This window comes from Pongo pygmaeus, chromosome 20 (assembly GCF_028885625.2).
Source record: "Pongo pygmaeus isolate AG05252 chromosome 20, NHGRI_mPonPyg2-v2.0_pri, whole genome shotgun sequence".
Taxonomy (NCBI): domain Eukaryota; kingdom Metazoa; phylum Chordata; class Mammalia; order Primates; family Hominidae; genus Pongo; species Pongo pygmaeus.
The window spans coordinates 5,938,221-5,959,994 of NC_072393.2; the positions used below are offsets into that span (position 1 = coordinate 5,938,221).

Below are 21,774 nucleotides of genomic sequence, written 5' to 3' on the forward strand. Positions count from 1 at the left end.
CTCTTGCTACCACAAAGTCTTCCTCCTGCCGCCTGCAGGGCCCTGTGTGAAGTGCAGTGTCCGCCCCTGGCCATGAGTGCAGGTGATCGATTAGCAGTTGCCAATTTCATCCATCCAGCGTTGGGTGCCATGTGCTCGGCTGTGCCCATAACCACAGGGAGGGACCCCTGCCCTCTTGTCCTTTGAATAAGGAACAGTTAAAACAAAGGACCCTGAGAAGGGCCCGGAGTGGAGACTTCATCTCTTCACTTGCCTCTTTGGGAAAAGGGACATCAGAGTTTTCACTTTCCATCAAGTCATTCACACCCTTCATCTTCCAACTTTCTGGACTGGACTTTTTCTGATACAATGGAGGCAGTGTTACTTTTTTCTCCTCCAAAGTCTGGCTTTGGCAGAGTGCTTGGACCCTTAAGAGCTTAAGAGCTCCAGAGTCTTCCCTGTATTTAACGCTATGAATACTATGAACCACAACCTTGATGTTGAAGTTAGTGTGTGAGTGTATATATATATATATATATATATATATATATATATATATATATATATATATAAAATATATATACTTTTTTTTTTTAGAGACAGAGATATATATATATATTTTTAGAGACAGGGTCTCATCCTGTCACCACCCCAGGCTGGAGCGCAGTGGTGCAATCATGGCTCATGCAGCCTCCAACTCCCGGGCTCAAGTGATCCTCCTGCCTCAGCTTCCCAAAGTGTTGGGATGACAGTCGGGAGCCACAGTGTGGGCCCTAAAGCTTTTCTTCACAGTGGCTTCACCGTCCGGATTTGTCATGTGTGCTGATTGATTTATCGCCTGCTCCCCCAGAGTGTGCTCTCCCTGAGGGTGGAGATGGAGCCAGGTTTCCCCATGTGGGCATCTGCAGGATCCTGGAGATGTCTCAAGCCTGACAGCAGAGAAAGACTGTCTGAGGAGGTAGGTGGGGAGCAACAGAGCATGTCTGGGTGAAGAAGCCAGAGGCTTCCCTTGGTCATTCTGAGGCTGGGGGCACAGGTGCCACTTCTTAGACTGTCCTCCACAGGCAGCAGGAGCCAGGGCCAGTGACGCCACATCTCAAGGAGCCAAATGACGATGCGGATTTTCAGGCTAAAAGTGTGAGGCCAGATTTTGCGGGCGGTGAGCTGGAAAGAGCACTGGACTAGGAGTCCTGAGAGGTTAGTGTCTAAGACTCCATCCACCAGGAGGACATATTAGCTCACACATAAAAAGAAAGTTTTGGAACAGATGATCCTTCTGCTGTTTACCCCCGACCCCCCAGGCTATTTAAGAGTAGAATCCTTTCCTTGGGTAATTATGTTGACATTGACGCTAAAAGGATGCATAGTTGTCTTGACAACAAGTCCTTCTTGTTCAACATCAAGAAACCACAGAGAAGACTGAAGTGGCTGGAACAGTCAGGTCCATTTCCTCCCTCTTCTGTGTTGAGAACTTCTGGGAGGGGAACCGGGTTAGAACCGAAGTGTGATGGGCTTGCGGACTCTGTTCAGGGTCTACGCCTCACCAGCAGGCTGGGAGCCACTTATGCACAGGGGCTTCCCATCACTCAGTGCCGGAGCCCACACCTGGCAGCGCGTCAGACCGGGGCGAGCATCACAGGTCAGTTCCATGAAACCGACCATGAGGGTCCAGCTGCTCCAACCACACCTCGCCCACCTCCCCTGCTCTTGAGGGCTTGGGCACCTTCGTGCCAGGAAAGGCAGTGGCTGGACGGAGTCACCTTTCTGGTTTGGGCATGTTCTGCAGTCTGCTTTGTCTGCTGATACTTGCATTCTTTCTGTGTCAATATCAAACACAAATAAGCAGAACGCTTTCCAAGGAAATGTACATGTATATCCACATTTGCCGCAATCTGTCAGGACAGCACACTTCTTGATGAAATGGATCAAATCTTTTCTTTTAAGGAAAAAAAATCCCGAAATGCCAGCGCCTCCCTCTCCCCCGCCCCCCAACAAAGGCCTGTGGTTCTGGGCTCTTTGCAGGCACAGCCCCGGTGGACAGATATCCTCACCTGCCGGTGGGAAGGCAGGGATCATGCCCACCTACCCGGCCCCCTTTGTCTCCTAAGTTACTTGTTTCTATTCCTGGGGGCAAATTTGCCTGACACTAGCTCCTGGTGGTGAGTTAGAGTCTCGCCGGGCCATACACTAGCAGCTCGGGCAGCTATTCCGACCGTCCAGGTGTGCCCTGTGTTGACATAATCCGATTTGGAACACCCACCTTTTCACCCATTCCACAAATATTTACGAGAGCTGGCTCTATGCCAGGCCTTGTTTAGGTGCTGGGGATGCAACGGCAAATAAAAGACAAAAACCCCTGCCCCCTGGAAGCGTCCATTCTTGTCTGGCAGAGACCCACAATAAGTAAGTAAAATGAACCGAATGAGGGCTGGTGCCGAGTGCTGTCAGAGAAATTCACCTGGGAAAGGGGATGGGGTCGCCGCCACAGAGGGACTGGAGGGAGGACTGCAATAGTTAGTTGAGGTGGGGTGGGGGTGTCAGGCAGGGCTCACTGAGAAAGTGCCCACTGAGTGAGGACTCAAAGGAGGTGAGGGGGAGCCTGGGGAAGAGAGCTTCAGGCAGAGGGCCCCACAGTGCAAAGGCCCTGGGGCAGGTCCAAGCCTGGTGCATTGGAGGAGCAGCGAGGAGGCCCACGTGGCTGGAGCAGAGTGAGGAGTGGGAGAGAGCGGGTCCTGCAGGGCCTTGTGGGCCATTTTGACAACACTTGGTTCTACTTGGAGGGCCAAGGGGAGCCCTGGAGGCTTCTGAGCAGAGCAGTGCGGCGATCTGACCTGGGTTTTAGCAGGATCACTCTGGCGGCTGCTGTGAGAAGGGGCTGGAGGCTGGGTAGGAGTGGGCGCTGACAGCTGGCTAGGAGGTGGCGAAAGAATCTACAGGGACAGTGGCGGCTCGGGAAGTAGTCGAGGTTGGGGGGGCGGGTGCCACCTGGTTCTGGATCTTTCTTGAAGGGGAAGTTGAAGAGCATCTGGGGGTGGGCATGAGAGGAGCAGGGAGGCGAGGACGCAGTGGGGTTAGGGGCTGAGCGCCTGGAAGATCGGCTGCCCCTGCCTGAGATGGGACCGAGGGCGGGAGGTGCAGGGGTTGTGGGAGGCACAGGGATTGTTGAGGGTGGAGGCCGCGCACTGAGCTAAGACGCTAATCCAAGGCAGGCAGGAATTCCAAGGGAAAACAGCGGCACTTCTGGACGGAGGTCCCTTCTGAGGAGCTGCCGGCTCTAGCAACCCCACTGTGGCCTGCAGGACAGCACGGCCATGGCGCCAGGCTACACAGGTCACCAGCTGAAGGCTAAATGACCTTTGACAATGTGTGTTTCTTGATTTCAAAGCAGTCACATAACCCAAATACGACTCTTCCACACGCAGCTCTCTCCCGCAGGGTGTGCAAGTGATGCGTTTACTTTAGTAGACAGCGCCACCTCATGGTGACAGAGATTCAGTGAACCTGCTGCGGGGTCCCAGTCGGCTGGTAGCGTGAGGGCAGCCCGGTGCCCCCCAGGGGCTGAGGCTACCTCTTCTGCTCAAGGCGGCGGCCTGCCACACCCAGTCGGGTGAAGACATGTTTCATCCCCAGCCCCAGCTCCGTCCCCTTCCCTCTGGAAGAGCTAATCCCCATTTTCACGGTGTCATATCCTGCCCTTTTCCAGTTTGGACACTACTAGGGGGCCTCCTCCTCCCTGGGGGTTTCCACACTAGGCTGACCATCAGCTGGCTGGAAGGTTCTTCCAACCTTCAGACCTCCAGGCCCTGCAGACCCCCTGGGTCCAAGCCCCTAGAGGGGAGGCCTGGGAAGCTCCTGTTGACCGGCTGGGTCTGGACAATGCTGTCTCGTTTTACCAGGCTCCCAGCACCTGAATACACCTTCCCTCCTGAGACAGCACAGAGGAGGGAACCAGCTCCACGGAACACGTGGCCAGCTCTGCTCAGAGACCTCTGTGAGGGGGTCCCTGGGTGGGTTTTCCCACATCTTCCGCCTTCTGCCCTCAAATGCTAAGCTCCCTGGAGTGACTTTTCCTCCTTTCTTACTCCCTATGTTTGGCACTGACCTGGCCAGAACCCTGCACACGGTAGACGGTGGGCTGACGTCATCAGCTGGCAGCAGGAAAGACGCACACAGGCCCTGCCGCTGGGGGGGACCCTGCCTGGGGCTGTCTGAGAAGGGAGGTCTGGGAGGCCACTGGGAAAATGGGTCTCCAGGGCCCAGCTGCTCCCACACGCTTGGCTTATCTGCCGCAGGGTCAGGCTGGCAAGGGAGGTGGGACTGTGGCTGTGCCCCCGCCTGACCTGCAGAAGGCCACTGCCCACCACGACCTCAGTCTCAGCCACAGGCAGCCCTGGGGACAATCGTTGCGAGGGCACGTCCCCGTCCATCAGCAGATCATGTGCTTTTACTCCTCTCTTCCTCTCTGGCGCTCACATTTGCCAGAACGAGATCTAGGTTTATTCTACCCGTGTGTGTGGTGAACTTTTTAGAAAGATCTTATTTTACTTCCTTTGCTTCGAGTCACCAAGCCCAGAATCTTACTGATCACAGCTCATGACAGAAGGAAACAACTCAACAGCGAATCATCAGTGAGTAAAAGAAACAGATTTTACCATCAGCTCGGGAATGCGAATCTGCGGGGAAGCGACCCGAGAAAGTCTGCCTTTCGGATGAAGTGTTAGAAAGCAGGAAGGATCCCAGCAGCCAGAGACAAGCGGCTCATGCATTTTCCCATAGACATTTTTTCTTTTTTTTTTTGAGATGGAGTCTCGTTCTGTCTCCCAGGGTGGAGTGCAGTGGCGCAATCTCAGCTCACTGCAACCTCCGCCTCCCGGGTTCAAGTGATTCTCCTGTCTCAGCCTCCAGAGTAGCTGGGACTACAGGCATGTGCCATCGCGCCTGGCTAATATTTGTATTTTTGGTAGAGATGGGGTTTCACCATGTTGGTCAGGCTGGTCTGGAACTCCTGACCTCAAGTTGTCCGCCCGCCTTGGTCTCCCAAAGTGCTGGGATTACAGGCGTGAGCCACCGCGCCCAGCCCATTTTCCCATAGACATTTTAACTCTCCCGTGGACACGCTGCCTGTCCAGACTCTGCGCCCCCATCCTGCCTGGGTCACGCAGTCCTCTCGCCCAGGGCTGATACCCTGGGCCCGCATGGGTTAGCGTTCAGGCTGAAGATGGCCCGATCCTTGCTGAATGGGGAATGTTATTCTGCACACTTTCCCATGTATGTGCTCTGAGTTTAAGACTCGGGGCTGGGGAGATTCTCTCTCCAAGCACATGCGGAAGACTCCCTTCTCCCTGAGTTCATCTACAGGGAGAATGCCATCCAGCAGTGACAGATGACAGGATGACCACGTCCTACCCAGCCTGGAGAGGGGTGGGGCACTGAGCAGGGGTCCGGCATGGTGTTTGTTTTGTTTTGTCTTTTTTGCTTCAAGACAATCGGCAGAAGGAAATATTTCTGCCATTTCTTCTAGTGACCAGCCCCCTGAGACAAAGGGCAGAGGCCTCATCAGGGGCTGCGGTGAGCAGGTGACCACACCTGTGCCTAACCCATAACCCAGGTTTCTGGACCTGTCCTATGTCACTTTGTGCCCCCAGAATCACTCACTGCCTTTTGAGTAACACCTCATTTTACACATCGGCCAGCACAGAAGTCAGAATGGAATCAGTTAGGACGGGAGTCAGGACGGAATCATGGTGAGGACAGGAGTGAGGATGGGATCACAGTGAGGACGTAAGTCAGGACGGGATCACAGTGAGGACGGGAGTCAGGACGGGATCACGGTGAGGACGGGAGTCTGGGCGGGATCACGGTGAGGACGGGAGTCAGGGCGGGATCACAGTGAGGACTGGGGTCCACTGGAGGGGACTTCTTCTCTGATGTCTGAATTCTCAAGAGAACGTCAGAGCCCCGTTTAAGGGCTGGAGAGCAACTGCTAGAAGGACATTCTGACTTCAATGGCCCGTCCCAGTGTTAAGATGCCGAACACATTTCCAGCTATGTGCAAAGCCGAATCGAGAATGTTTGGGGAGAAGTGAAAGCCATGAGTCTGAGGGGGCCAGAGCTTTCCTTCTCTGTTGTCCCTGGAAATAAAGACGGAGCCGGCCACGTCCCCCAGTCCCATCCTGCTGCAAGGCTGTGCAGAGCTGAGATGCCCCCAACCTCCTGTCATGGGGCCTGTGACCACGGTCTTCTCCCAAGAGACAAGGGGAGGAGAAAAATCCTAGACGGTAAAATCTGTACAAATTAGCTGCTTTATGCTTTTCTCAAATTACTGTTTCTTTCCAAGAGAGGACCCCAAGAAAATTAGCTAAGAGTCTAAGGCATTCCCGACCCTATGTCATTTTCTCTATTTTTCGTTGCTGTTGCTGATTTTTGTATTATTTTTATTTTTCATATATAACTATACTGCTTATCACCTGCCAGGTATTGTTGAAAGTATTTTACATACATTAAATAATTTACTCCCTATGACAACCCGAGGAGGTAGGTGTTGTTATTATCTACCTTTTACAAATAAAGAATCTGTCTTGATTTCTCCTTCATTGCTGAGGGGTATTTTTTGCTGGATGTAGGATTCTAGATTGGCTTCCTCCTCAACCAACTTTCACAAATGACACTTCAAAGGTGTCATTTTGTTGTCTTCGTTTTTTTTTTTTTTTGAGATGGAGTCTCACTCTGTTGCCCAGGCTGGAGTGCAGTGGTGTGATCTCAGCTCACTGCAACCTCTGCCTCCCGGGTTCAAGCGATTCTCCTGCCTCAGCCTCCCAAGTAGCTGGGATTACAGGCACCCACCATCATGCCCAGCTAATTTTTGTATTTTTAGTAGAGACGGGGTTTCACCATGTTGGCCAGGCTGGTCTCGAACTCCTGACTTCAAGTGATCCACCCGCCTTGGCCTCCCAAAGTGCTGGGATTACAGGTGTGAGCCACCGCGCCCGGTTGCCTTCATTTGTTTTAAAAATGTCTATGTAGGTTACAAGCAGAGCAGGGACAGGTTGCCAGGTCAGACACACACTTACATGGCTGTTGAGTAAACCGCTTTTGTGTGATGTGATTCCTTCGCTTTTTTGGAGGTTTTCAATCGCCATTTCAAGCTAAAGAAAATGTGTGCAGAAACAAAACAAAACAAAATGGAAAAAAAAAAAAAGGAAATCAGATGGTTAGCATCAGCCAAGATTTGTTTTTATTAATATCCAAATAATGATTCGAGCTCCTACAAAATAAAGATGAGGCTCCATGCAGGCAGGGCGGGGGTGAGTTAAATTGTGCATGAAAGCTGCGGTAGGGAGTGTTGCTTCGCACACGTAGGTAAGCCCGAGAGCCCGTCCAACAGAAGCAGCAGAAATCATGTTGTAAAAACTTGCTACTGAATTTTAACCTGGCATATGCGTGTGCACGCCATAGCATTAATATGCAGCCACTGCATCCATTCCAGTGTCAGCCAAGCCAGCATCATAGTCACCTGCTCCTCTCCCCACGCCACATCGATGGGGAACCAGAACGAAAGCAAGGAGAGATGGCAGCCTTGACTCCCCAGCCAGGCTGTCCTGTCGCAAAGCCCAGGGTCTCCTCGCTGCTGGAGGCTTTGGGAAGATACCAGTGAGGCCAAAGACTCAGACCCTGCCACCAGGAGGCTGTAGGATCCAGGGCCACTGGACACTGTCTGGCGAATATTTACCCAGTGGGAGCTGTGCGAAGGTTTTTGGAAAAGAGAAAAGAGTTTTGGAAGAAAGAGTTGGGGAGCTAACGGCAGAACTTCCTGGAGGAAAGGGCTTTTGAGTTGGATCCTGAAGGACCTGATGGAGGTGGGGAGGGAGGTGGGCAGCAGGTCCACGCGATGGAGGAGGCACCCAGCTGTGCATGGCCACCAAGGCATTTGCACGCATTTGGTTTGTCCTAGACTCGCACATGGAAAACAGCGATGTAAAATCTGCTGCAGCCCACCCCGACGACCAGAGGACTGAAGCGGGAGGAGATGAACTTGAAGTATATGCTTCCTTTCCTAAAACACCCAGGGAGGCCAAAGACTTGACACTTCTGCAAAGAGCAGGTTGAGTGTGTATTTCAGAGAGCAGGCTCGCGGAGCTGAGTTCAAGAATGAGAGGGTAACTGCTTCTCCCACGGCCTCCGACCACTGTGGTTCTGCCTTCTCTCATTAGCTACCCTTGCTTCAAGCCAAGGAGGACGTCAGGGTCACCTTTAAGAAGTGCAGAAGGTACAGTGGAGGACTAGGGGAAAGTAGGATGGTGAGACCTCCCCCACCCATCAGCCTCAGGGCGCAGGCGATGAGAAGGCAATCGCCACCTCTATGATAGAAAGAAAAAACACACATGCCACCCCCACGTCTTGGGGCCATTCTGATCTGCAGCTTGGGCAGGCCGGTGAGTACTGCCCTGTGGCACCTTCCCTGTGGGACATCGCTCACCTATGGGTGCCGGGAGAGCAGAGTGCATGACCTCTGGAAGTCTGCCCTAATCTCAGGGGGCCTTGTCCAGTGCCCAGCAGACTGGGAAGGAGAAGAAAACATTGTCTCTCCAACATAGTGGGTCTCAATCATTTGGTCTATTAAAAAATACACTATTACAAAATTTTGAGATTTCACCACCCACCCCTGAAAAAGAGCTTTATTTATTTATTTTTTTCTTGAGCCAGAGACTTGCTCTGTTTCCCAGGCTGGAGTGCAGCGATGTGATCTTGGCTCACGGCCACCTCTGCCTCCCAGGCTCAAGCGATTCTCATGCCTCAGCCTCCCGAGTAGCTGGGATTACAGGCGTGTGTCACCACACCCAGCTAATTTTTGTATTTTTTAGCAGAGACGGGATTTCTCTATGTTGGCCAAGCTGGTCTTGAACTCCTGGCCTCAAGCGATCCGCCCGCCTCGGCCTCCCAAAGTTCTGGGATTACAGGCATAAGCTACCACACCCTGCCTGCTTTTGTTTTTAAAAGTTAAATGTATTATTTCCCTTATTAGAAATCAAAATAGGTAATTTTTAAAAAGATGTATTAATTCATTAAAAAATAATAAACCCATTATAGGTTAACACTTGAAGAATAGGTACACTTTCCAAATTAAAAAAAAAAAAAAGCCAAAAGGAGAAGAGTGGAATGATTCCGCATCTTCACAAATCTGTAGAGTGCGTGACTTACAGAAGACAACCCTACACATCTCCTTCTGTATCTCCATCTGTTATTGTATACTGTTCTAGTTGAAGTACATTGAAAAAACTTGGCCTCACACAGATATATAGTTGGAAAAGGAGCACTGTTTTAATAGCCTTTTCAGATAATTGTGGATATTTTTACTTGATACTATAGCAACACTTGACAACTGGTAATTTCTTAAAGTTTAGCTGCAATGTGGAATCTGAAACCATATCAACGAGCTTTTCATCCTCAGTTACATTAAAATCCATTAATCTTGAGCTGACATCCATGACGATGGCAGAGTAAGGAACTCCAAAACCCATCCCTTCACAAAAGCAGTGAAAAAATGGGCAAAAATTGTCAGAATCGACTTTATCAGAACTCTGGAAATGAATTAAAAGATTATGGCAAAAAGGTGAACCCTTAATTAAAAAAAAAAAAAAGATGAAACTTGGCATTTAAGGAAATTTTCGTCAGATCACTAGCTGACCACTAAGGTAACTGAATAGAGATTTTGGCTGGGCACGGTGGCTCACGCCTGTAATCCCAGCACTTCGGGAGGCTGAGGCATGCGGATTGCTTGAGGCCAGGAGTTCAAGACCAGCCTGGCTAACATGGTGAAACCCTGTCTCTACTAAAAATACCAAAAAAAATTAGGTGGGTGTGGTGGCACATGCCTGTAATCCCAGCTTCTGGGGAGGCTGAGGCAGGAGGATCGCTTGAACCTGGGAAGCAGAGGTTGCAGTGAGCCAAGATCACACCACTGCACTCCAGCCTGGCCAACAGAGTGAGACTGTCTCAAAAAAAAAAAAAAAAAATGCAGATTTTACAAAATTAGTTCAGAAAGGTCATGAAACAAACAATCAACAATACCTATTAGCAGCAACAGCAAACCCTGGGGAGAACAGAAGAATCCGATATTCAGTGTTACCATGTTATACTATTCAAAATATCCAGTTTTCCACAAAAATTATGAGGCATGCAAGAAAACAAGAAAGTATGGCCCATATGTAGAAATAAATAAATAGGACCGTCCCTGAGAAAATCCAGCCATTGGACTTATGAAACAAAGAGTTTAAATCAACTATCTAAAATATACTTAAAGAGCTAAAGGAAATCATGTACAAAGCACTATAAAAAACTATGACAGGCTGGGCATGGTGGCTCACACCTGTAATCCCAGCACTTTGGGAGGGTGAGTTGGGTGGATCACTTGAAGTCAGGAGTTCAGGGACCAGCCTGGCCAACATGGTGAAACCCTGTCTCTACTAAAAATACAAAAATTAGCTAGGCGTGGTGGTGGGCATCTGTAATTCCAGCTACTTGAAAGGCTGAGGCCTGAGAACTGCTTGAGCCTGGGAGGCGGGATTTGTAGCGAACTGAGATCACACCACTGCACTCCAACCTGGGTGACAGAGTGAGATTCCGTATCAAAACAAAAACAAAACAAAACAACAAAAAAAACATGAGAGTGATGTTTCACCAGTAGAATATCAACAAGGAGACAGAAATTGTAAAAAGGAACCAAATAAAATTTCTGGAGTTGAAAGTATAATAGCTGGAATGAAAACTTCACTAGGGGAGGTTCAACAGCAGATTTGAGCAGGCAGAAGAAAGAATCGGGGAACTTGAAGATGGGTCAATTGAGATTACTCAGTCTGAGGAGTGGAAAGAAAAAAGAACGAAGAAAAATGAGCTGAGCCTAAGAAACTTGTGGGACACCACCAAGCTTACCAACAAACACATAATAGGAGTCCCAGAAGGAGAGGAGAGGGAGAAAGTGGTAAAGTATATTTGAATAAGTAATGGCTGAAAACTTCCCAAATTTGATGAAAGACATGAATCTATACACTCAAAAACCTCAATGAACTTTTAAGTGGCATAAACTCAAATAAATCCACACCAAAGACACATTATAATCAAACTGTTGAAAGGCAAAGACAAAGAGAGAATCCCAGAAGCAGTAAGAGAGAAGTGGCATCACAAACAAAGAATCCAGAATATGAGTAATGGCTGATTTCTCAACAGAAACCATGGAGGCCAGAGGGCAGTGAAATGACTTAGTCAAAGCGCCAGGAAGTGGAAAAACCCACATGTCAATGAGCAGATGAATGGATAAACAAAATGTGGTCCATCCATACAATGGAATAATTTAGCCACACACAAAAAAATAAGGTTCTGACACAGGCTACAACATGGATGAGCCTCATACAAAAGACTATATATCATATAATTCCTTTTACATAAAATATGTAGAATTGGCAAATCCCTAGAGACAGAAAGCAGATTAGTGGCTGTCAGGAGACGGAGGAAGGGACAATGGAGAGTGGCTACTAGTGGGGATGGGGTTTCCTTTCAGGGTGATGACAATATTCTGGAACTAGATAATGGTGATTGTACAACACTGTGAATGTATTAAACGCCACTGAATTGTCCACTGCAAAATGGTGAATTTTATGTTACATACGTTCTATCTCAATAAAAAAAAATATATATAACTAATTTCAAAAAGTAATTTTAGTCTCCCTTGCAACTTGAATGATTATTTTACTAATGGATATGGTTTTGTAACATCATATATTGGTCACTTGAAAAATATGAGTTTACTGAGTTTGCAGATCTTCCAAACATTGCCACATTTCATTAAATAGTGTCAAGAAATCACATTCATTAATATCACCACCAACCTCATCAGAAAAGTCATTAACTTTGGGAAGTTGTCAGGTTCCTGGCTGGCAGACGCAACTCCAAAATTTTCATTTCTTTGTTTGAAAACTTGAATTTTATCATTGACCACAAAAACCTGCCAGCTGTTTTTCTTAATATGTCATGCTTTGTTCATTTTTGAAAACATGCCTGCCAAACACTTGAGTCTGAATAATCATAGTTTGTCATTCTTTCAAGCAGAAATGGAGTTTTAGGAAAACAATGGCTAGTTCTGCCCACATGTCAATCAAGCACACACAGACTTTTCTTGGAGGTGGTCATGTACTCTGGTGGACTTCCCCTCTCATCACACACACACAATACTAAAGAGATGTGTGCTCAAGAGTTGAAATTTAATAAAATTAATAATTTTTACTGCTTCATCCAGGACATTCTTAAATGAAACTAGTATTTCCTTTCTTTCTTCTCCTTCCCCCCATTTTTTTTTTTTTTTTTTTTGAGATCGAGTCTCACTCTGTTGCCCAGGCTGGAGTGCAGTGGTGTGACCTTGGCTCACTGCAACCTTCACCACCCAGGTTCAAGCGATTCTCCTGCCTCAGCCTCCCGAACAGCTGGGATTACAGGTGCCTGCCACCATGCTCAGTTCATTTTTGTATTTTTAGTAGAGGTGGGGTTTCACCATGTTGGCCAGGCTGGTCTTGAACTCCTGACCTCAAGTGATCCACCCACTTTGGCCTCTCAAAGTGCTGGGGTTACAGGTGTGAGCCACTGCACCCAGCCTCTTTCTTTCCTCTCTTAAAAACATCTTTTAGAATGTGAGCATGTGGTGATGAAAAACACAGTGACTTCTAGGACAGTTTGATGCCTCTGCATTATTTTTTAAAAAAGAGGTGGGGTCTCTCTCTGCTGCCCAGGCTAGAGTGCAGTGGCATGATCATAGCTCATTCTGGAGCTAGAAGTGGCCATGGTGTAGGGAGGGAGAGGAGGTCATTCCCCAAAAACCCAAATGTGGAGACACAAGACAGAGAAGGCCACTCCTAAACCTGCTGTAGTTAATTCACCCTCTGTTCTAAAACAGAACTTAGACATGTTACCATAGAAGGAGCCAATTAAAGTTAAAATGCTAACAACCCTTTGGGGTCTTTATAAAGAATGCAGATTGTTTTTATTTTATTATTATTATTTTTTTTTGAGATGGAGTCTTGCTTTGTTGCCATACTGGAGTGTAGTGGTGCGATCTCGGCTCACTGTGACCTCTGCCTCCTGGGTTCAAGCGATTCCCCTGCCTCAGCCTCCTGGGTAGCTGGGACTACAAGTGCGTGCCACCCCGCCCGGCTAATTTTTTTTTTTTTGTATTTTAGTAGAGACGGGGTTTCACCATGTTGGCCAGGATGGTCTCGATCTTCTGACCTTGTGATCCACCTGCCTTGGCCTCCCAAAGTGCTGGGATTACAGGCGTGAGCCACTGCGCCTGGCCCAAGAATGCAGATTGTTTTTAAAAGAGACAAGCAGAATGACTGGAATTTTGAAGGCAGAGTGGTAAGTCCTAGAATTAGGCCTGGAGAAGGGAAAAGCCCAACGCTGTGGTCCAGGCAGAGGAGGCCAGCAGGGCTGAGAGGCTGGGGGAGGGAGATGGGGCATTTTAATCCCTTTGTCTGTTCCTCCCAGCTCCCACTTGGCAGGGGGAGCCCCCACCAATATCTCCGTGCGCGTCCTTCGTGGGGCATAAGATCACATTCACGCTTGCTTTAATTATTTTCCCTCAGTCTCTATTTAGTTCTGCAACTTGTGTTTGTTACTTAATATTTTGTGTCTATCTTTCTGGACCAGTTCTATTGTTTGTTTCTTTCTTTGTTTTGAGACAGGGTCTCCCTCTGTCACCCAGGCTGGAGTGCAGTGGCGCGATCACAGCTCACTGCAGCCTTGACCTCCTGGGCTCTGGCCATCCTCCCACCTCAGTCTCCCAAGTAGCTGAACATACAGGCATGTGCCACCACAATCGGCTAATTTTTGTATTCTTTGTAGAGAGGGGGTCTCGCAGTGTTGCTCAGACTTGTCTTGAACTCCTGGGCTGAAGCAGTCCCACTTGCCTCCACCTCCCGAAGTGCTGGGATGACCAGCGTGAGCCACTGCGCCCAGCAGGACCAATTCTTAGAGCTGCTGGGATGACAGGCATCAACCACCCCACTCAGCAGGACCGATTCTTATACAGCCACTGCGCACTCTTAACTTCAACACTCTTAACTAATCCACGGACGTTATAGAAAATGATCCATTTTCTCACTAACGTCCTTCCTCCGGACCAGGACCCAATCTGGGATCACATACTGTGATCATTTTGCATACGGTGCCATAAAAGAAAACAGGAAAATAAGAAATGGGTCAACACGCAAGAGATCCATCAGTAGCTAATCGATTATTAGATCAATGATCCATTTGTCCATGGTTGTCTTAACACCTTGTCAGGGAGGTTCTGTCACTTCAGACAAAGAAGGATGACTTATCTTGTAAATCAATTGAAATGCTTCAGAATAAGTGAAAAATGGTGCTTTTTGTATGACAGTCTTTAATCTTGTCACTACAGGCAATCGGAGACTAAATCTTCAGACATATCTTTCAAAGGGTTACTTGCCAGTGTGAACCTGGGTACTTTTCCCACCTTTGCAAAAAAAAAAAAAAAAAAAAAAAAAAATCTTATAAAACCAGCTTCAAAAGTGATGATATGATCACACACTTGCCAGAACCCATAGAACGCATACCACCAAGAGCGAACCCTAATGTGAATGGGACTGTAGTCAACAATAATGTATCAACATTGGATCATCAGCTGCAACAAATGTAACAAACGAACAACTTCAAACTGCACTACAAAGGGAACTCCATGAAGTTTTTAAAAATAAGTGGTGATAAATATCATAGTGAGAGAAAAAGCAGATGTGCCATTGGTGAAATTCCGTTATCAAACAGTATCTTGAACGTGGGAATGTCAAAGGCAGGCAGTGGGAAGAGCGATTATCATCACGTGTGTTGGCTGGCAAATAATTCGCTCTGATCATTGGACAAAAGCTCTGCTATGCAGGGGATGAGCAGGCTTCTGGCAGATGGTAGGAGTGCCTAAGTGATTTATTTTTATTTATTTATTTAGAGACAGGGTCTTGCTCTGTCACCCAGGCTGGAGTGCAGTGGCACCATCATGGCTCACCGCAGCCTCAACCTCCCCCAGCTCAGGTGATCCTCCCTGAGTAGCTGGGACTCAGGGCCTCAGCCTCCTTAGTAGCTGGGACTACAGACACACACTGCTATTTTTTTTTTTTTTTTGAGATGGAGTCTTGTTCTGTTACCAGGCTGGAGTGCAGTGGCACGATCTTGGCTCACTGCAACCTCTGCCTCCCGGGTTCAAGTGATTCTCCTGCCTCAGCCTCCCAATGAGCTGGGACTATAGGTGCGCACCACCACACCTAGCTAATTTTTGCATTTTTAGTAGAGACGGGGTTTCACCATGTTGGCCAGGATTGTCTCCATCTCTTGACCTTGTGATCCATCCGCCTCAGCCTCCCAAAGTGCTGGGATTACAGGCGTGAGCCAGCACACCGGCCCAATTTTTAAGTTTTTTGTAGAGATGGGGTCTCACTATGTTGCCTAAGCTGGTCTTGAACTCCTGGGCTCAGGCGATCCTCCCACCTGAGCTTCCCAAAGCGCTAGGATTACAGGCGTGAGCCACTGTGCCCAGGTGACTTTTCATTCTACATCCTCACTGAAGAGCCAGGCTACAGAAGAAGAGATGTGTGTGACTGATGATTCTGTCATGAGCTGTGCTGCTGCGTGGTGGTGCCATGGGCCTCCGTGAGCCACCTCCATGGACCACCAGGAAGGGGTGCTCTCTGAACCTCTTCTAGTTCTAAGGGCTGCCTGACTGGAGAGTTGTTCTTTGCTCACATAGACTCTTGTTTAATTTACCGAAAGTTTCTCTTTTAATGGTATTATGTATCGTGTATCATAAGACACCCTTCTTGGGCAAAAAGAAAGCTGTCAAAGGCAGAATATTTAGCTTGTTAAACTAATAAAATACAGTAGGACATTTTAACTTCAGCTGCAATTAAAATCCACTAGACTTTTTTGATCTTCTGCTGTATTAGTCAGATTTAAACTAATAAAATGAGAAAAGATTCATTAAAGTATGAGAAAAATTTTAAAAAGATAAAGACTTTTTATCTTCGTCAGGGCCCACCGTGTGACCCTCAGAGGCTGTGTGTTTTCACAGCATGGCCTCATGTGGCCTCTGGGTCTTGCAGGAGGAAGGGCCCACCGAGGGCAGCTCCCAGGGTGGAGGGGTCTCTTTCTTGTTCCCCCTCGAGTGACCTTCAGCCTCCCCTGGACACAACCCAAACAGTAAAAAAGGAGGCTCCACTTGGGCAGAAAGGACAAGAATAAAACTCCCGCTTTAGTATCCCTGCTCCACGTAGTGAAAAAAAGCACAATAGAAAATGTGTGTATCAAAAACTCACCATTTGGGCAATTAACTTTTAAGATTTATAATATGGATGACATTTTAACCAGAAATAAATACTCGAGAAAATTGGTCACCAAGAGTCTGGAATCACTCGTCGAGGCTACTGGTGGGGACTTGCTTCAGTCTTCGTGCTCTGTCTTTAGGACTAAGCAAAAGTCCCAAGAAACAAAACTCTGACATGAACGAACTGGTAGACATCAAATGTTGGGTCCAGCAGCTGTATTTCTGTTGCAATTTCAGGGCCATGGTTGTTCTTGGCTCTTGGAAAGTCTCTCGAATTTCTGTGGCATCCTCGTTGGATGTTCTTATGCCAACGACAAGCCAATAAACAACACCAGAGCAGTCAGAAGCCAGGAATCAGATTCCTATCCAAGATTATGACTCCCCCAGAGCTTGGTGGTGTGTGTGTGTGTGTGTGTGTGTGTGTTGTGTGTGAGAAAATATAGCCTGTTCATGGATTTCTAATTGATTTAATAATTTAATTCTTCCAGAGCAACCCACATAACAAACCACAGTTCCAGGGTGGTGGCCCAGGGTCTGAGCAGCATGTTTGCTGCAACGAGGTAATTCTGAAACCACAGAGAACGTTACTGTTTCTCAGTAAATCTGTGACTTGCAATTCTAGTCTATTTTACTGTTATAAGTTGATGCAGTTTGCTAAGTCAAATGTGCCACATTTGTGACAATGACTAGTCTGTGAGGAAAGCTTTCTGTTCCATAACAACTAAACCTAGTTCCACCCAGCCAATCCCATGGGGGAGAAGTATGTCTGGTCTGCTGGGGCTGCCTGGCCTGGGGTGCTAATGGCACCAAGGCACTAAGTGGCTAGGGGTAGAAGCAGCAGACACTACCGTATAATTTCACAGCCTCTAGAAAGCAAGTGACTCCTCCTGAGAAGAGAGGGAGAAGGCATGGGGCACTATGCCTGTCCTCAGAGCCAGGGCCTGGGGGTCACTCTGGACATAGGAAGAGAGAGGACAGCAAGATTCTTGGGGCCTCTCTGATGCCAGGGTGACTCCAGAACACACCAGAACCAAAAACAAACAAAAAAACAGAGACAAGGCTAAACCATCACCTTCTATCTCAGGAGATTAGCCTTACACCAAAATAAGAAGTTATTGTGTAATGAAAGTCAATCAATGCAATTCATTATATTAACACTCCAATGAAGAAAAAAATATGCTGACATACGTAAAAAAAAAAAAATCTGACAGAATTCAACATCTATTTATGATAGAGACTTCCAGAAAACTAGAAAAAGAAGGAAACTTCCTCAACCTGAAAAAGGGCATCTGTGAAAAACCTACAGCTAACATCACATACTTAGCAGTGACTGACAGCTTTTCCCTGAAGACTGGGAAAAAGGCAAGGATGTCCATTCTTGCCACCCCTGTTCAACATTTCACTGCAAGTGCTAGCCAGTGCAAAAAGGCAAGAAAAATAAATGAAATTTCTTTTTGTCCATATTGGAAAGAAAGAAATAAAGCGGTTATATTTGCAGGCAACAAGAAGCTCCTAGAACTAAAAAGTGAGTTCAGACCAGGAACGGTGGATCACGCCTGTAATCCCAGCACTTTGGGGGCCGAGGTGGGCGGATCACGAGGTCAGGAGATCGAGACCATCCTGGCTAAGAGGTGAAACCCCATCTCTACTAAAAATAGAAAACATTAGCTGGGCGTGGTGGCAGACGCCTGTAGTCCCGGCTACCTGGGAGGCTGAGGCAGGAGAATGGCGTGAACCTGGGAGGCAGAGCTTGCAGTGAGCCGAGATGGCTCCACTGCACTCCAGCCTGGTGACAGAGCAAGAATCCGTCTCAAAGAAAAAAAAAATAGTGAGTTCAGCAAGATTACAGGATACAAGATAAACAGCCAAAAATCAACCATTTTCAAATCCTAGAAATGAACAGTTGGAAACAGAAATTTAAAGATCAATGCCAAGAAGACCCACAATGCCATTTACAATATCTCTCCAAACATGAAATACTTTGGTATAAATCTAACAAAATATGTACATAATTTTGTATAAGTTACAAAATGCTGATGAAAGAAATCAAAGAAGATCTAAACAAATGGAGAAAACATACCATGTTCATGGATTGGAAGCCTCAACATAGTAAAGATGGCAATTCTCCCCAAGTTGGTTTAGTGCAAATTAATCAAAATCTCAGTAGCATTTTTTTGTAGATATAAACTGATCTAAACTTATACAGAAACTTTGAGTTTATATAAATAGCCAACACAATACTGAAGAATAAAGTGGGAGGAACCATTCTCTTCTATTTTAGACTCACTATAAAGCTATAGTAATTAAGACTGTGCTATTTGTAAAGGGATAGGCAGACAGACCAAGGGGATGGAACAGGACACTCTGAAATAAACGCACACACATGTGGCCAGTTGAGTTTTGACGAAGGTGTTGAAGCAACCCGAGGGAGAAAGGGTAGTCTTTCTAACAAATGAGGCTAGAACAACATGTTGTATCATACGCAAAAAAAATGAACCTCAACTTAAACCTTACATCTTATACAAATGTTAACTTGACAGGAAGCAGATCTAAATGTAAAATGTAAAACTATGGTCAGGCACGGTGGCTCATACCTGTAATCCCAGCACTTTGGGAGGCCGAGGTGAGCGGATCACTTGAGGTCAGGTGTTCGAGACCAGCCTGGCCAACATGGTGAAACCGTCTGTACCGAAAATACAAAAATTAGCCAGGTGTGGTGGTGCGTGCCTGTAATTCCAGCTACTCGGGAGGCTGAGGCAGGAGAATCACTTGAACCCAGGAGGTGGAGGTTGCAGTGAGCTGAGATGGTGCCACTGCACTCCAGCCTGAGTGACAGAGCAAGACTCTGTCTCAGAAAAAAAAAAAAAAAAAAAAAAAAAAAACCCAAAACAAAAGTAAAACTATAAAACTTGTCAAAGAAAACAGGAGAAAATCTTCATAACGTGCAAATAGGCAAAGAGTTCTTAGACGTGACATTGAAAGCATGAGCCACAAAAGAAAAATTGATAAATTGGATTTCATCAAAATTAAAAAATTTTTTTTCTCAGCAAAGGATACTTTTTAGAGAATGAAAAGACACACTAAAGACTGGGGAAAATATTTGCAAGTCACATATCTGACAGGAGACTTGTATCCAGAATATATAAAGAATTCTCAAAACTCAGCTATAAGAAAACAACCAACCTAGTTAAAAAAGAAGCAAATGACTTGAAGTGACACCTGACCACAGCATCTACACTCACATGAAAAGCTGCTACCATCATTAGCTATAAAGAAAATGCAAGTTGCAACCACAATGAGGTACCACCACACATCTATTAGAATGGCCAAATTCAAGAGCACCGGCAGCATCAAATGCTGCTGACAGAGAGGAGCAACAGGAACTCTTGTATGTTGCTGGTGGGAATGCAAAATGGTGTAACCACTGGGAAAACTGGTGGTTTCTGATAAAGTTAAACATACACTTTCTGTATGAGCCAGCAGCAATTCCACTGGTAGGTATATATCCAAAAGAAAGAAAACATATGTCCTTACAAAAGCCTGCGTGTGAAACTTACAGCTTCTTTATTCATAATCGCCCCAAATTGGAAACCATCCAAATGGCCCTCAACTAGTGAATGAATAAACAAACTGTAGTGTAATAGAATATTACTCAGTAACAAAAAAAAGCAACTCGGATTCATGCAGCAACTTGACTGAATCTCAAAGGCACCAGAATGAGTAAAAGAAGCCGCTCTGAAAAGGTCACAATCTGTACGATTCCATTTATACACCACACTGGTAAAGATGAAACTACAGCAATAGGGAACAGATCGGCAGTTGCCAAGGGCTGGGGATGGGGGAGGTTGTGACTGCCAAGAAATACCACGAGGGGGTTCTCAGGGCAATGCACTGTTCTGTGTCCTGATAATATGCAAATCTACCCATGTCAAAACTCACAAGGCTGTATACCAAAAAGCTGATTTTACTTTGTGTTAATTTAAGAAGGAAAATAAGTGAAAAGTAAACATGGGTAATCGAGTTTTAAATGTAGAGACTTTGGAAAAGCAGATAAGTCGTTATTTTGCATGGGGGCATGGCAGTGAGAACTCGGCAGAGGCTGCAGGGAAACTTCCCCCGCTTGATTCAGTCCAGGTGTCTCGTGGATGGATTGATCCACGCCTCTAAAAGCTTGATAGTAACAACGACAACAATAATAAGAGCGAAGGAGGCTGCAGCATCCACCAGTGGAGAGATGCTTGACTCATTCCCTTTTCACAACAGCCCATGACGCATGACTTGTCCTCCTCTTTATACCAATGGCCAACTGAAGTTCAAAGAACTCTGCAGGCCTGCCTAGGGTTGCGTGGCCCGTCTGAGGCTGGCCTGACTCCATCGTGGGGCCGCCTGGGCCCAGAGCAGACGACAGCCCCTCCGAGCCTCCGGCTGCCTCTTACTCACCGTCCCCGCCGCTGCTGCTGCGAGAATACTCACGGCCTACCCTGCTGGTCCCAAGAGCCTCCTACATACCGTGGCTGGTGACGACCGGGAGGTGTGGGCCAGGGAGTGCCTGGTGCTGTCCATCCCCCCGTGGATGAGATAGGCTCCCGTGCTGGAGACGATGGGGCTCCCCCCGACATCCATGGTGATGCCCACCATGCTGTGGGAGGGGACTGCTGGCGGGGACGAGGCTGCCACGGTCACCTGGGCGCCGCCTGGGGCCTCGAAGTAAGAAGCCGCGCTGCTGGGGGCGTACATCTGAGGCTCGGGGTTGTAGGTGTAGGCTGTTCGTCTGTGAGAAAGAGAGAAGTCATGCATGGGACGCTGTCCCATTTAAATGCCTTGTCTGAGTTCACGGATATCCAGCCAAACATCATGTAAAAGCTGCAGCCCAGAGAGGCCAGACATATGGAGCAATTCGGACATGGCATGTGACACTCAAATGCAGCGCAAGTTCAGAGGCATCATGTTGCAAAATCTTCAGGACCACAGGCTGACTCATCGAAAAGTGACCACTTAAAAAATTCTAGGCCAGGCGCGGCGGCTCACGCCTGTAATCCCAGCACTTTGGGAGGCTAAGGTGGGAAAATCGCTTGAGGTCAGAAGTTTGAGGCCAGCCTGGGCAACATAGAGAGAACCATCTCTACAAAAAATAAAAGATTTAGCCAGGTGTGGTGGTGTGTGCCTGTAGTCCCAGCTACTCAGGAGGCTGAGGTGGGAGGACTGCTTGAGCCCAGGACTTTGAGGCTGCAGTGAGCTGTGACTGCACCATTGCACTTTAGCCTGGGCAACAGAGCAAGACCCTATCTCTTAAAAAAAATAAATACAAATAAAACTTAAAATTGTAAGTGGATAAAGGGTCACATGAGGGAGCTCCTGTGTGGAGATGGAGCAGTTCTGTATCTCAACGGTGATATTGTTACACAAATCTACACATGGGC

The 21,774-nt window shown here is 47.2% G+C and overlaps 1 protein-coding gene across 8 annotated transcripts in view; it reads right to left on the reverse strand.

The window, feature by feature from the left end:
- The window catches only part of RFX2 (regulatory factor X2), a 117,428-nt gene that overhangs the window by 25,387 nt on the left and 70,267 nt on the right, over nucleotides 1-21,774 (reverse strand). For 4 of the 8 annotated variants that reach the window (XM_054463128.2, XM_063658005.1, XM_054463131.2 and 1 more), the window contains 2 exons: nucleotides 20,864-21,125; nucleotides 7,050-7,124 (listed from right to left, as the gene is read on the reverse strand). In XM_054463128.2, coding sequence (XP_054319103.2) covers nucleotides 7,050-7,124; nucleotides 20,864-21,125 — 337 coding nt within the window. The remainder of the gene's footprint in view (nucleotides 1-7,049; nucleotides 7,125-20,863; nucleotides 21,126-21,774) is intronic. The other 4 variants (XM_054463132.2, XM_063658006.1, XM_054463134.2 and 1 more) reach the window with 1 other exon arrangement.